The sequence below is a fragment of the Cavia porcellus genome, unplaced genomic scaffold, assembly GCF_034190915.1.
Source record: "Cavia porcellus strain 051 isolate PalLab524CR breed Dunkin Hartley unplaced genomic scaffold, mCavPor4.1 scaffold_2, whole genome shotgun sequence".
NCBI classification, from domain to species: Eukaryota; Metazoa; Chordata; class Mammalia; order Rodentia; family Caviidae; genus Cavia; species Cavia porcellus.
In genome coordinates this window covers 120,173,802-120,188,844 of record NW_026947485.1, presented here as the reverse complement: position 1 = coordinate 120,188,844, position 15,043 = coordinate 120,173,802, and the positions used below count along the sequence as shown (strand labels likewise).

Genomic DNA, 15,043 nt, shown 5'->3' with positions numbered 1-15,043 from the left:
TACACATCAATGAACACTGGGTATATTATTTACTAGTGTTTATTATATTTTCTATTTCATTCTTTACTGCTGATTTTTATTTTATTTATATTAGGTTGCAAGTGATAACATTTGTTCAGGAAAGAACACTGTGAGAATTTACTAATACCTACTGACCCATGTAAACATTAAAAGAAATTAGAGCAGAGCAGCTTTGCCCAGATTTTGAAAATGCCCAGAAGCAGGAGGGTTCACTATTCCTGAAGGCTGGCAGATCCCTCTCGAAATTCAAAAGCATCCACTAAGGTCCAAGAGCTCATTTCTGGAGGACCATCACTACATTTCTTCACACATCACTTGTCAATTTCTATTTAATTCTAGGATCATTTTTAAATTACTAGACAGAAATTTAAATTACTAGACAGAACACTAAGCAACACATTGTACTTATCAGTAGTGCTTCTTACCATTGCCAATATCACTCCCATAACAACAGTAATATTAATAACAATGCTAGCAGCAACTAATTCTTTTTGAGTACATAGGAGGAACTGTAGTATATGAATATTTACTTAGATATAATAATGGCTCATATATAATATAAAATTGTAACTGTTAAAAGAGGCTTAAATGTAAATATCTTTAAACCTATAGTCTCTATTTCATTACTAGGAAAACCGAGGATTAAAGAGACCTAAAAAAAAAAAAAAAAATTAGCCAAGTTATGTACCTGTAGGTGAAATACAATACCAAAGCATGGGAAAAATATAGACCCTCCACCCCACTGTGCTGAGCCCTTAATTATGCAGACAAAGTGAACCACACACTCTCCTGGTGCTATGGGAGAAATGTTCTGGTCCTCCCTGGTGGAGTTCCTGACCCCTTTGATGACATTTCTGGATTATCCTTTCTGATGGGCAGAATCAAGTACTTCAGGGCTTCTCCATATACAGATGGGAAAAATCCAGCTGTGATTTTGGCAGTAAGTGATTTATATAGTTTCTTACAGCATTATTGGAACGACTATAATTGGGAGAAAACGTGAGAACAGCTTCCACCACACAACACTGTGCAGTACCTCCTGGCACACTGGCAGCTTTCCCCAATGGTTAGAGGATAAAACGTAAGTCTTAAAAGCATTGGAAAACTAGAACTACTGTTTAGATCTAGCTTGTCTCATTCTTTTCCTTAAATTATACAAGTGAGCCAAACAGATGCAGCAACATTAATAAAAACTGCCTTGGTCAGAAAGCTAAGGAAAGGGCTGAACTGGAACTAAATCCCTCATCAGTACAGGGAGGCAGAGAGAGCTGTGCTGTAATGAAGTAAGGAATTCTTACCAATAGCTAGAATTTCTCTCTGTATGTTACAACTTAGAATTATATTCCAAGAAGTCAAGTCTTCCAGATAATGCCAAAGCCAAGGAAGACCTGTCTAATCTGGAGAAGACTGTGTTCCCTTGATAAGAGGAGTCAAAAAGGCTTCAACTTAAATTCAACTAAAAGAACCTCCCAGAAGTGATGTAACTGCGTACTAATGGCCTCTAAGTGCCTAAGGATGAGGAAAATAGAGGAGGCCCTTATTCTGCCTTTGGATTATTCCCAGAGAAAATCAGAATCAATTAGATACTTCTGTTGGCCTATTGAACAGAGTGGCAGAGAATATGTGATTTTTCATTTCGTTAGAAAAATAAGTAGGATTTATATTGACATTAGCCTTGTTAAACTACAAAGATTCTTTACAGATTGATTCTGTATATCCAATAGGCATTTAAATGATGCCTCCACAGGTATTTGTTTTCTGGCAGGATACCTGGCAACTTAGCCTTTTGATTGCAGTATTCATTACTTTATATCTGGTTAGTAACCGTAAACAAAATGGTTAAGATTTGCATAGCAATGAAACATGCTGATTAAGGAGGAAGGGTCTAAATAACAAAGTGAGGGCTTTTAATGGCCTGGGCTTTGCTTTCTCCTCACGAATAAGATCAAATTTTGGCTGTTCCTTTTAATCACTGTGTAACCTTGAACAACCTACTTCTCTTCCTTGATGTGACAGCTATGAGGCCTGATATTGATTGTGGCCACGATGAAATGAGATAAATTATGGAAAACACTGGCTGTACGATATCCCACAAAGGGCAGCATAAAATCAATATGAGCGCACTCTCCCATTACTCGTTTTGACCAGAAACTTACAAGACTAAGTGACCTTACCCTTGAACAAGATTTGATTATAATAATCCTAGTCATTCTAACTCTTAGATGCTGCTTTGAAAGCAGGGAGGGGGGGATACAAGAGTTTGTCCAGACAGGTTTCGCAAACACTCCAAAGTATTCCATTTTCTATAGCAAAGCCGGCAGCTAATTGCAAATTAAAATCCCAATGCTCTAACACCTAGGATTTTTTCCAACACCTGAGAACTATGAACAGTCCAGGTCCTACTCCTGGTTGTTATGGCTCTGGGCAACAGCTCCTCCAAGATCTTCGTGGGGTATTCCTATAAGAATTTTTCATGGATCTGTTATGGAAGTATTAGGACAATTCCAATTTGACAATATATGTGGGTGACTCCATCTGGCACCGTGCCAATGCTGGGATGAAAAATGTTTTTATCAGCTTTCTTACAGAGTTCACAATCACAGACATGCAGACAACTAACTGAAAGAGTGACTTTGCTACATAGTCTAAAGTTTATCAGGAATGTAGGAAATTATTGTTATAAAGTGACTTAGGTGGAAAGGGTGATGGAGAACACCACACCTGAAAATATCTTAAGGAGGCATAACTAGTTTGACCTTTGGCTTTTACAATATTCTAGGCTATCACTTCATGGAAAGGAAAGGATATGAGAAACGAAAAAGTTTTCTTCAGGGTGGGGTCCACCAAATAGATTTAAAAATCAGGCTAACCTGCACAGCAAAGGAGTAAGTTTTGTCGGGAACAGCATTAAAAACAGCTTGTCACACCACACACTGTGAAGCCCAGCACCACAAAGAGCTGTGACTTGCTGAGACTATATCCAGTGGTGAAGCTGTGGCTGTGGGGCTCCCTGGCCGTTTATGAGCAATCCCAGTCAATGAATTTGAGTAAGTGGCACGCTGGCCAAAGAATGGGCATGAATGGAGCCTTTTAGGTTAGTTTGGTAGAACACAGTGTTTAAATAAGTGTTATGAAGCTTCGAGAAAAACAACTTGTATAAACCATACTTTATCCTCCTGAAGTAGGCAGCAAATTGTGCCAAAGAAAAGTCATAACTGCTGGGCTTTGTTTAGCAATGTGAGTTGGCTAAAATAAACTCTTAGGTAGTCTTGAGGCTATTCCAGATATTAATGAGAAGAGCCCGAATCTGTCACCATTCGAAGAATGGCATTTAAATAACATGGCAGGCAAAATGCTGTAAAAAGAAAAATCAAGTTGAAAATTTATTGTTCTTCTCTCAAATATATTCCATTATGCTACAAAAATTCATTCACCACTTGATAAAAATATTTTTAAAAACTTACTCTGTACAAGATATTGAACAGGGTAACACAGTAGGAACACTCAACTACATTCTACAATACAGAAAAAAAGAGAATGAGAAACAAAACTGGCTCACTTAAAAGTTCTGTCAAATGTAAATTTTTACTTGAGCCTCAATGAATACCACTTATAAGAATAATGCTAGTCTGTGTACCCCACACATTTCAAATATTTTTATGTACGTATGGCTTCCAGAATCCCTGCTTGACATATGGGTGAAGTTGGTATCATTTTCTCAATAATAATAACAAAAAAAGAACAGCTTCAAGCTCTCAACTCACAATCTCGATCTTTTCCATTAAACTAGGCTGTAATCCCTCTCTTCACAGACATGTATTTTCATGATGCTCAAATTGAAATAAGAAAATAGGATTAAAATGTAGTATCATCTAAAATATGTAGACTGTCATACTTTATGTGATATTTAAACAAGAAGGTAGAACAATGCAAAACACCTCATGCTAAAAAAAGAATTCTTTTTAGAAAAGGGTAATTTTTTTCCTTTTTAGAATTACAAAGAATTGGTGGTTCAAGAGATACCATCTCTTCCTTCTAAGAGAAAACAGAGGATAGTTCTTAAAGATCAAATTTGATTTTAATCTTTTGCTTCTAAATAAACATGAGGTGAAATATGAGAAAAGTGCTAACATACTGCTGGTATCTTCATTTTATGTTCTCAAAGCAATGTATTTTTAAATTTTGAGTTATTCAGGGACCTAACTGCCAATCATACTCTTTGTAACAGAAGCTATAAGAACTTGGCTTTGAGTATAAAGATTCCAACTGATAGTGTATCTCTGGAAGGCTCTCTACCTATCAGATCTGTTTTTGTTTGTTTTCTTTATCTTTGGAAATAAAGAAAGTATAAACAGGCTGTCAACTTAGAAATCAAAAAACAATTCATTAATTCTGATTTTCGTTGTAGTAGAAATTACAGCAGGCATATAATGCTTTGTACAATCACTCAAGAAACCATGTAAATTCTAACTCATTTTGTTTTACATTGTAACACTGCAGCATAAGATAGCAAAGAAAGTACTAATGTGTAATTAGAAAGTTTTAAAAAAAACTTTAAGTTTTCATATGGAAGGACACATTAATCAGCTTTTGAAATTTACTTTTATTAAGGAAAGTTATAGTTTGCCAGGAAGTAATGCTATTTTTTATTTTTTAAAAGTCCCCAAAATGATACTATTAAATTTTTATTTTAAAATGTAATATTACCTAACTTCATAAGTTCACATTTTAAACAGAATATGCTATGAGTATCATTATACAACAGGATAATCGATAGAAAGGAAAAATGAATGCACAGAGCCATTTCAGGAGGCACTGTTTATTAAAGACCTAAATTAATTTCATTTAAATTAATTCTAGTATAGGACAAATTTAAAAGTAACTTTTATCAAATAGTGTTATGCCCTTATTTAATTTTTCATTTCTCGGTTCTGTTGGAAATTAATTAACCTTCTACTAATTCAAATATTGAAACATAGAAAATGGTGGGCGCTATAATCCTAATGTAATGAAAAGAAAGCTGCATACCAATTATCATATTAATGATATGCATATTAATGGTATTCATATTAATACTGACTATAGGTAAGTAAAGAAACTAGCTTAATTTTTATCCACTCAGAGTTGTCCAAATTGTCCATGAAAACTCATCTTTTGCAAAGAATATTTAAATTTTGTCTCTTGGCAATGTTAGTCTCAAGTATAAAGATTTCTCTGGACCGAATTTATCTTCTTGACAGTATTTTCCTCAGAATCTATCCTTGTTCTCAAATTGACACTACCAGAAACCACCCCTGGTTTCCTGTCACCCCTGTGATGAGCCTCAGCAGTTTTGGGGTAACCAAGATGATCCCAGAAGCACCATAGCCCCTTGCTAGCCCCATACCTGGGAGGACCACTGCACATGCCGAAGCCTTGACATGCAAGCCAGGTCTCACAATGTGTTTTCTAAAGATTACTGTTCAGATGGTGACATGGCTCCCAATTCCCTACTAATACATTTTTAAAATTCTACATCCAACAATATAGGAAGCAGTGCTTCGTAGTAAGAGATGTAGAAAGGGTAAAGTCTAGTGTTGACCCTCTGGAGTTGCTTCTGCTGCTTTTAATCGCTTTGGGTGGGATTCGGTTAATATGCATTCACCCCTTCTCAAATGGAGCTGGTTCCTATTTCTCCCTACCACAAGAACTGGGTACATTAGGTTAAAACTCATGATACCACCAATATTTTGCCACTACTGATACAGCATAGATAATACTGTGCTACAAATAATGTCTTATTAATAGGACCATCACTTCTAACCACATCTTAAGGAAAAAGGAGACAGTTTAGCATGAAAGGAAAAGCAGATTGTTACAAAGAGCCTTACAGGGAAACATGTCAACAAACCTGGAGAAGAGAGGTTATACTTGAAACAAGCATCCAGTGATCGGATCAGTTCTGAACACAATAGGATAATCAATTTTTCTTTTGAAGAACATTTACTGCCAAGGTTTACTTCTCAAAAATTAAACAAAATAGGGACTGGGGATTTAGCTCAGTGGCATAAGCGCCTGCCTTGCAAGTGTGTGGTCGTGAGTCCATCCCCAGTACCGATAAAAAAGAAAAAGACAAAAAAAAAAAAAAAAATTAAACAAAATAGTCTTTTGAAATAATTTTGCAAACTCTGCGCACTGATTATGAACTGATGCTCACAAATTACTGTGCAACTTTTAAAATCCTAGGTAGATTTCACATTTTTCATCAACTGACCTTAGTATTACGATTCATGAAAATGTTCATTTGCATTTCAAGTGCTGACCTAGAGAGAGATTTACTTCCAACTTATTAAAACCTTATTCCAAGACTATGTAAAATAGAGTAATCCCTCAGCATCCATAGAAAATTCATTCCAGAACCCCTATGGGTTCCAAAGTTTTCAGATGCTGAGAGCCTTGTATATGGTCTACACAAACACATCTCCAGATAATTTGCAACACACCACACAGTGTAATAATAGGCAAATAGGTGATCTATCATTTAGTGAATATTGAAAGGTTAAAAAGCTGTTCATTAAAGTAACTATTTTTTAGTACCTTTTTCCTGCAGTTGAATGAATCTGTGGGCACAGAGACTGAGTTATAAAGAGCCTCCTAACAAGAAGGCTAAGTGTAGATTATGTGCAAATATTACCTCTGGAGGCATACGGGACCTCAGCATCTACAGACACGAGTGCTCCTGCCTCAATCCCTTACACACAGGAAGTGGCAGCTGTCATAGCAGTTGCCAGGAGCATGAGTGTCATCTTGCAGGAGTCACAAACTCATACACTTCTAGTTGTCTCGCAAGGGATATTGATAGATACCATGAGCCACATCCAAGATGAAAGGAAGTACATAGTGAGGAGGGCAGAAATGAGACGTTAGAGGCCCTGTTTAAATACTCATCAATTACCCAAAGCACTGATGTCCCTGAAGGGAAATTGGAATAGATGTACCTTAGTTCATAGCAAGCATCCATAAACTGTAACTTTTTAAAGATTTCATCCAATCTACTTGTTTAAATTACAAAAAGATGCTACCATCAAGATACCCTAAAGAGTAACGTGACAAGAATTGTTTTTGTTCTTTTATCATCCTATAAACGATATCTTATATCCCTTCCCCATCTCCATACAAAATCCCAAGTGTCACCAGGATTTCCTTTGCTTAGCACTGCTGGGCTGCTTTAGGGTCTCACACTGCACCCTTCCCTTGAGCGCCTTTGGGCCGCTCCCCTTCACACACCATGCATTCAGAATCTGCCCGGCCAGCCTGCTGGTATCCATCCTCTACACATCCCCAGCTCCGAGAGTCCCGCTGCAGCAAGCATCACATCAGTGCTGGTGGGCTGGCAGAGTTCCAGAACTCAGCGCTGGTAACCTTCTGATCTTAAGTACAGCTCGTAAGCAATGTGGACAAGCTGGCACACAGGTCCACATGTGCTGTTTGTGGTAGAGATTTCTGTCACAGTCACAGAGAGATGAGAGTCCCACATGCTCCATTTGTATAGATATTCAGCTGATTTAGACACCATGTTTCTTCCAACTCAGTAATGGCTTTCACTTCTATAAGGCCAATAAAAATGTTTATCTTCACTTTGCTAGGATACACTAATAAACGATCTGGGCATTTCTAAGTTGATTTCACTGTGATGAATTTTTTAAAAAGTGATACATCACTTTACATGTTTAATTATACTTCATTATACCCATGCTCAAGGTCAGATGTAGGTCCTCAGAGATAAGACCTAAAACCTGCTTACATGAAGAGCTTCATGAAGACTGGGGAGTACAATTTGATTTTCTGTTTTCTTTCAGTTTTAGCTACTACACTGAGAACAATGGTCCATTTGAGTTAATTTCTGTGTTTTACATTGAGTACATTTCTAAGTTAATTCTTTCTTTTACTGTGTGGATGCTCAGATGTCCAAGAACTGTTTGTGGAGAAGACCCTTTCCTCATTAAGCTGTCTGGAAACTTTGTGAGTGATCAGCTCACCATAATCAAAAGGTTTATTTCTAGACACTCAACTACATTTTATTGATATTAGCTGTTTTTAAGCTAGCACCATACTGTGTTGATTTCTGTATCTCTATACTAACTTTCAAAATCAAGAACAGTTCTATGTTTGCTGTTTTTTAATAGTATCTGGGTTATTTTGGCTCCCTTGGATTTCTATGTGAGTTTTATTGTGAGTGAGTCAATTTCTGTCAAAACAGCTGGTGTTTTGTTAGGGATTGTACTGTTATCAATTTGAGTATTTAGTTTAAAAATATTTAAGTTTTCCAGTATATGAACACAGATTTTTTTTACATCTATTTTTGTCTTCTTTCTTTTAATAGTATCTCATAGTTTTTAATATAAAGGTCTTGAATTTCTTTTGTTAAATTTGTTTCTAGATTCTTAAAATCTATTTTTGATGTTACTGTGAAGTAATTATTTTCTTTATTTTTGAACTGTGTTTTCTAAGTGTATAGAAGAATAATTATTTTTGTATATTGATCTTGTATACTATAACCATGCCTAACTTATTATCAGTAATAGTTCATTAGTGAATATTTAGCATATCTTGAATAGTTTCTCTTCTTTTATAATCTAGATGGCTCTTATTTATTCACTTAACTGATTGGGTAGAACTTCTAATACAAGGTTGAATAAAATGATGTCAAAGGGGGAAAATTCCATATTTAGCATTAACTTTGATAATACTTGTGAGTTTTGGCCCAAGTAACATTATCAGTTTGAGAAGTTTTCTTACAGTGCTACTTTGTTGGGTATTTGCTATCCATGTGTGTTGATGTGGTCAAGTGATCTCAGTATTTACAGAAAAGGTCATGTGGCTTTTGTACATTATTCCATTAACAAGGTAAAATAATCAATTTTCAGATGCAAAATTTCCATTGCATTAGAAAGATGAACTTTAATTGGCTGTAATCTATAATTTTTTCTGTGTATTTCTAGCCTCACTGCTCATATTTTGCTTAGAGTTTCTGCATCCATGCTGATGACAGATATTAGATATTAGTTTTAATTTCAGGAGATGTCTGCCTGCGCTATCATAATATTTACCTCATACAAGGAGATAAAAAGTGTTACCTTCTCTATTTTCTGAAGGAGTTCAGAGACTGGTATTAATTTATTCTTTAAAGTTAAGAAGAAAATGTAAATGAAGCCATCTGGCTGTAGGGTTTCCACTGAGGAAATATTTAAAATTACTAAGTGCATGCATTATTTATTAATCCATTTTAGATCACTGTTGTCATACGGTCAGTTAAACATAGAAATTTCACTCCAGTAGAGTCCAAGCTCCACTTTGTCCTATTCCTGTCATACATATATAAGCCTGACATCACCATGGTAACTACTGGATGGTACAATCTGGTGTCAAAGTCATTAAAAGAATTTTTAAAAGTATATTTATAGGAATTTGATTTTAAGCCAAATATATGTTTTCAAATAACTTTATTTCTTCCTGTAGATTCACACTACAATTTTATGTCATTTCTTTTCTACCAAAAGTGTTTCCTTTAGCATTTCTGATGATATTCTAGATTAGCAATAAATGTCTTAATTAATAACACATCTCGATTTCAATTTCATTTTGAAAGATACTTTGACATTTTCCTTGTTTTCTGCTTCCGCAGACGTCATCCCACTGCACACTGGCCTCCATCGCCCCAGATGAAGAGTCTGGTGTCAGTTACACGGATGTTCCTCTGGTAGACGACAGGGGATATGGGGATATGGAGCCTGCTATTGAGACTGTCTCTCTATGGTTTTCAAAACTGTCTGGCCATATTGATATGTGCCACATGCATCTGCTGGCAGTTTTCTTACTTAGAGTTTACTGAGATTTTTGGACACAATGTTTTTCATAAAATTTGGAAAATCTGGGGCATTATATTCTCAAGTATTTTCCTATCTTTCTCTTTTCCCTGCCATTCTTGAACTGTACTACTCATGCAGTGTTAGTTATACTTGATATTGTCTCACAAGTCTCGCTCTCTCTTTCTTTTTTTTTATGTTTTGTTCAGAAGTCATTTGCTTTACTGACATGCCTTTAAGTACAGTGATATTCTTTTGGCACCTTGTATCTATTATTGAATTGCTTTAATTAATTTTATGTTGTAACTCTTATATCTCCTACTCTTGGAATCGCACTTTATTCTTTTCTTAAAAATAATTTCTACCTCCTTATTTGGAATCTTTATTTGTTGATACATTTTTATCATACTCTCATTTAATGCTTTAAACATGTTTTTCTTGAGTTCTCTGAATATATTTATAATTATGCTTTGAAGTCTTTGACTATAAAATTCAACATCTGGGGACAATGTGAAAGTTTCTGTTGACCACTTTTTTTTCATTAAGTATAGATCACACTTTCCAGTTTCTTTGTAGCTACTATTGTTGAAAGCTAGACAAGTCAAATAATGTATCACCTGAAATTTGATTTTTTTTCCTTCTGAAGATTTCTATCTTTGATTTACTTGTATATTTAATAATCTAAGTTTGAAATCTTTCCTATTTATGATGGCCAGCCACTGATTCCTCGTGTTTTCTGTTTTGTTTTATCATTTAAGCTTAGTTCCAGTGGGTTGCCTCTGTGCCCAAGTGGTAAGCCAAAAAAATGATAGAGTTTGTGCTCAATTTATTGTGAGCCAATAAAATTCTTTCCTATTTTTTAAGTGGGTGGGGGAATCCACCACAAGTTCAGATTCTCTTTTTCCATTCTACATGCATATATACACCTTCAGCGTGGCTACAAAAATGCCATGGGTCTTTCCATTACCCACCTCAGCCAGGAATGTGCATCCTCCAATCCTAAGCACAACCTTAGGTTACAAGCATCACTGGCCAAGCCTATGTATCCACTGATGGCCAAGTTCATCACTTCCACTGACAGTGTCTCCAGGTGTAAGCATGATCCTCTGTTGCAAATGCAGTGAGCTTCCACTGGCCCAGACCAAGAAGTCCCAGTCTTTTATAATCTGCAAGGTACTGGCAAAAGCTCCACAATGACCAAGATCTGGAGGGGGCCAGCCAGCAGCAGTGGGAGTCCTGGGCAAGACATAAATAGTTGCCAATTGGCTAACATACGTATATGTATGAATTTGCTACGACAAATATATTTATTATGTATTGCAAGTGTACACTAAAAAATTAGAAATATTTATTTACTTCTTTTTTTGGTCAATTTTACTTTTCTTTTTAGAGGAAGCTATCTGCCAAACTTTATACCCATCCATAGTCAGAGACACAAAGACAAATACTTTTAGCAAAATTTCTTTTTTGTCTCCCTAAGAATATATAAAGATGTAAAGGTCATTCATTGCCTATGAGGTCATAATAAAGTTACCCTTTAATACCAGATTTGCTAGAAACTATTGCTATATTGAAAGTTTGCAAGTAAATAAATAATGTTGGAATATGAAGCAAGTAACATATAGAGGAATAACTTCAATACAAACATTTGCATTCTAGAATTATTTTCTGAAGCTAAGTATTGTGAAGTATTTTATTTGTTCAATCTGATAATGTAGTCTATCTTCCTGGAGCAATTATATACAAATAGGATTTTTTCTTCTGTATAGGAATAAAAGGTATCCCTAATAGTCTCTTATATCAAGCTTCTCATATTAAGGGCAATTCTAGCTCAGAATTGTACATTTAAATGCTACCAATTTCAAGTTTTACTACTTCATGTTTCTCTCCTGTGTGACCAAAAGTGATGAACTAATGTTTCTAGGACTCTGCTCTAGAAAAACTGGTGAACTTGCCCTAGAGAATCTAGAGAATCTAGAGAATCTAGAATGGTAGAAAATCTAGATTTCTGAAGTGCATGATGTCATTTCTAGCAACAATGGTTACACATGAAAGCCCATGGTTGCTAATAAATACTTAAATTGCTGTTTCTCTTTGGAGACAGGTTTTACTGAATCGAGCTTTTTATTGAGAACACATTAGTAAGTGTGTCAATGACAATCCTGCTGGATAAGATTGGAGGCAGCATCTGTGACTCTCAAGTTGGGTCTCTGAGTAATCTCTTTGGCAGGACATGCTGCTGTCCCCTCTGTGGGTAGACATTCACTGTTCAAAGCAACAAGCCCTTTGATACTTGGGAATTTGGGATTCTGTTCTATTTTTAAAAGCAACTATATCAGTATTCATCGACTGTTTGGCATAGCCATTCATTTATTTTCAAAAAGGCTATTCTATAACCACACTTCCTCACAGGAAACCCACCAACTAAGTGGGAGCTCAAATGACTGATAGCAGTTACACAGGGACCTTCCTGTTGGTTAAGAAGCAGGATTAATTAAATTAATGTGCTAAATCTCAGGCTAATAACTATGCAGAAAAGCAGAAAGAAAGAGTATGTTGTTTTCTAATGCCTAGGTACCTTTAATGTGAAAATAAGAAAGGTCATTCTAGAAGAACATTTTCTTATTTGTAATTTAAATAAGGCTGCTTCAATTATTCGCTAATTGTAAGAAATGTCAATTTACATTGTAGGAAATAATTATTCAAAACCATTGATCATTTATCAAAATAATTAATGAGACATTAAAATAATTCACTTTGTGACAGATAACTATTAAGAAAGCAAATAAGCATGACTTCAAAATGCTTCACAGAAAAGATCTGTGTCTAGGAAATAAATCTAATTTTCCACTATATATTTGTATGTTTTTTTAATTACATTAAGACTGAGAAGTATTTCACAATAACAGCTAAAATTCTTAAGAGCATTAGTGTACATTTAAAATCTATTTTTACAATTTTACTGTTATCAGTGCATTGAAGTGATTGTACAACAATATTTTATTTTATTTTTACAACAATATTTAAAAGACAAGCATAAGGTTCAATTGTCTTTTTGTTATTGTTGGTGAGGCAAATGAAGAGCCAGCTGCTGGAAGTACTATAAGCTTTGGTCCCTTGCTATAGTGCTTTCATCTCTCTATATTATGGTGAGTTTTGTTTACTCATGAAGATAAACTAGGATATTTCTTCAATGTAGAGCCAAAGAAAAAAATAGTTTCTTGCAAAGAAGGATTTTACAACACCTTCAATAACCAAAGAGATTTCTAATGAACAGCAACACTCTGTAGGCAGGAGAGGTGGAAACTCCTAGAACATCTCAAAAGCCACATGGACTTTATATCAAGTAGATGGTGAAAAGGAGACCCAAGTACCTTTGTAATCTGAGGCTTGAGCTGTAGAGACCACAACTGTCTTATCAATACAACCTTGATCTGAAACAAAATGAAAAACCTATAAACTTCAGGGACTTTGAATGAAGTTGTAGTTTAAGAAACAAGGTCACTAATATTATTACGATCTATCTAGAAACTCCAGAAGTCAAGACATAGGGAAAGTAAATATTGCTACAGAAAAATACAAAATGTAGTGTGGGGTGACATTGCCTGTAATGTTTAAGTTTCTACTTGTAATTTACTATGGACACCTCACTTTAGCCAATAAAGTAAAAGTTTGGAGGTTTTTCATTTTATAGAGTATATTGTACAACAGCATAGTGCAGATTATTAGGTTGGACTATTCATCATTAATTCTTCCCTCTGCAATCATAATGACATGGGAAAATTTTAAACTTGGGAGAAGATGAAGGCAAGAAAATGGACTTTTCACTCATAGATAATGTGATGTATCAAATTCCTTCAAACTGCAGTGTCTCTACCCAGCCTCTTGATATATACACAAAAATAGAGTTTTTTCCTAGTGAATGCAGAACAATCATTAAGCGATTTTGATTTTACTAAACATCTTCTAGTATGTAGGAATTGAGTGACAATCTGAACAATTCATGAGGAATATGGGATATTTAATAACTAATGATGAAAATGCCATTTCTACAATGAAATTGTTATCAAATCACACATTTAGCCATTTGAAAAGATGGCTTTGTCAAAGACAGAGTAAATTTATTAATCCCCATTAATCTTTCTTTTGTTTTTACTGTAGAGAAAGCACACATGAAACTGCAGTAAACACAGTAAATCCACACATACTATGTATTCATTTGTATTATAAGGAGATGGTGAATAAGTCCAAGAAGAAAAGTGTACAGTCTGCCCCAAACACATAGCCGCACTTATAGAGAAAGCCCAAACAACAGAACAATGCTCAAAAACAAAATAAAACACCCTCTCAAAGCAAAAACAGATAATATATCATAGACTAACGATTCACTCTCTTTCTATAGAAGTTGGTAAATTATAAGGGAGCCCATTTTATTATTTAATATAAATGATTTTCCCCTCATCTTTATGAACTCTTATACCTAATTCAGTATCAAACATTTTGGATCTAAGGTTCATTCTGTATCGTAGCATATGTCAGCTTCCTGAATATTGTTTTCTCACAAAGAAGAAAAGAAATAAAGTTTCTAATAAAACCACTCTTAATTCCTGACATCAAAAACTTACCAAAAACAAGTAAATGGAAAAATAAAAATTTGAACCAGAGTATGTATTAAATACATAGTAAACTAGATATGAGGTAAAGCAATAATGATAAGTAAAATACAGCAAATATACAGAGTAAACGCAGAAGACAGAAAAACTCTGCCAAATTTCAAATAGTAGAGTTGTAGCTTAAATCTTGGCTTAAAATAGACTGAACACATAAAAGATCTCCTTCTCATATCCCCGTTTTTAACCATATATTTTCTTTTCAACAATAATTTTCATCCACTTTACATTTGGAAAGACATTGTGAATAAGGAACAAATTCAATGGCCACTGAACCTAAGAACACTTCAGAAAGCCCAAACTGGAAACAGTACAGATTCTCTTCCTTTCTGAGCTTTTGACTGCGTGTGATTCTGTTAAAAATGATTCCATTTCCAATGGGGAGAAATGTACAACAAGCGTAACGTACAAATGAGGAGAAATTTAATTCTCATATACAAAAGCATGTGAGAGAGAGAGAGAGAGAGAGAGAGAGAGAGAGAGAGAGAGAGAGAGAATGATTGTGAT

At 35.0% G+C, this 15,043-nt stretch overlaps 1 protein-coding gene across 7 annotated transcripts in view; it reads right to left on the bottom strand.

The window, feature by feature from the left end:
• The window catches only part of Xrcc4 (X-ray repair cross complementing 4), a 259,434-nt gene that overhangs the window by 139,783 nt on the left and 104,608 nt on the right, over window positions 1-15,043 (bottom strand). For 5 of the 7 annotated variants that reach the window (XM_013143659.3, XM_013143660.3, XM_063245297.1 and 2 more), the window contains exon 7: window positions 13,241-13,300. The exons of 1 other annotated variant lie outside the window; for it this stretch is intronic. In XM_013143659.3, coding sequence (XP_012999113.1) covers window positions 13,241-13,300 — 60 coding nt within the window. Of the gene's footprint in view, window positions 1-10,577; window positions 11,103-13,240; window positions 13,301-15,043 lie in introns of those variants that run through there. One more of the 7 variants, XM_063245298.1, reaches the window with a different exon arrangement.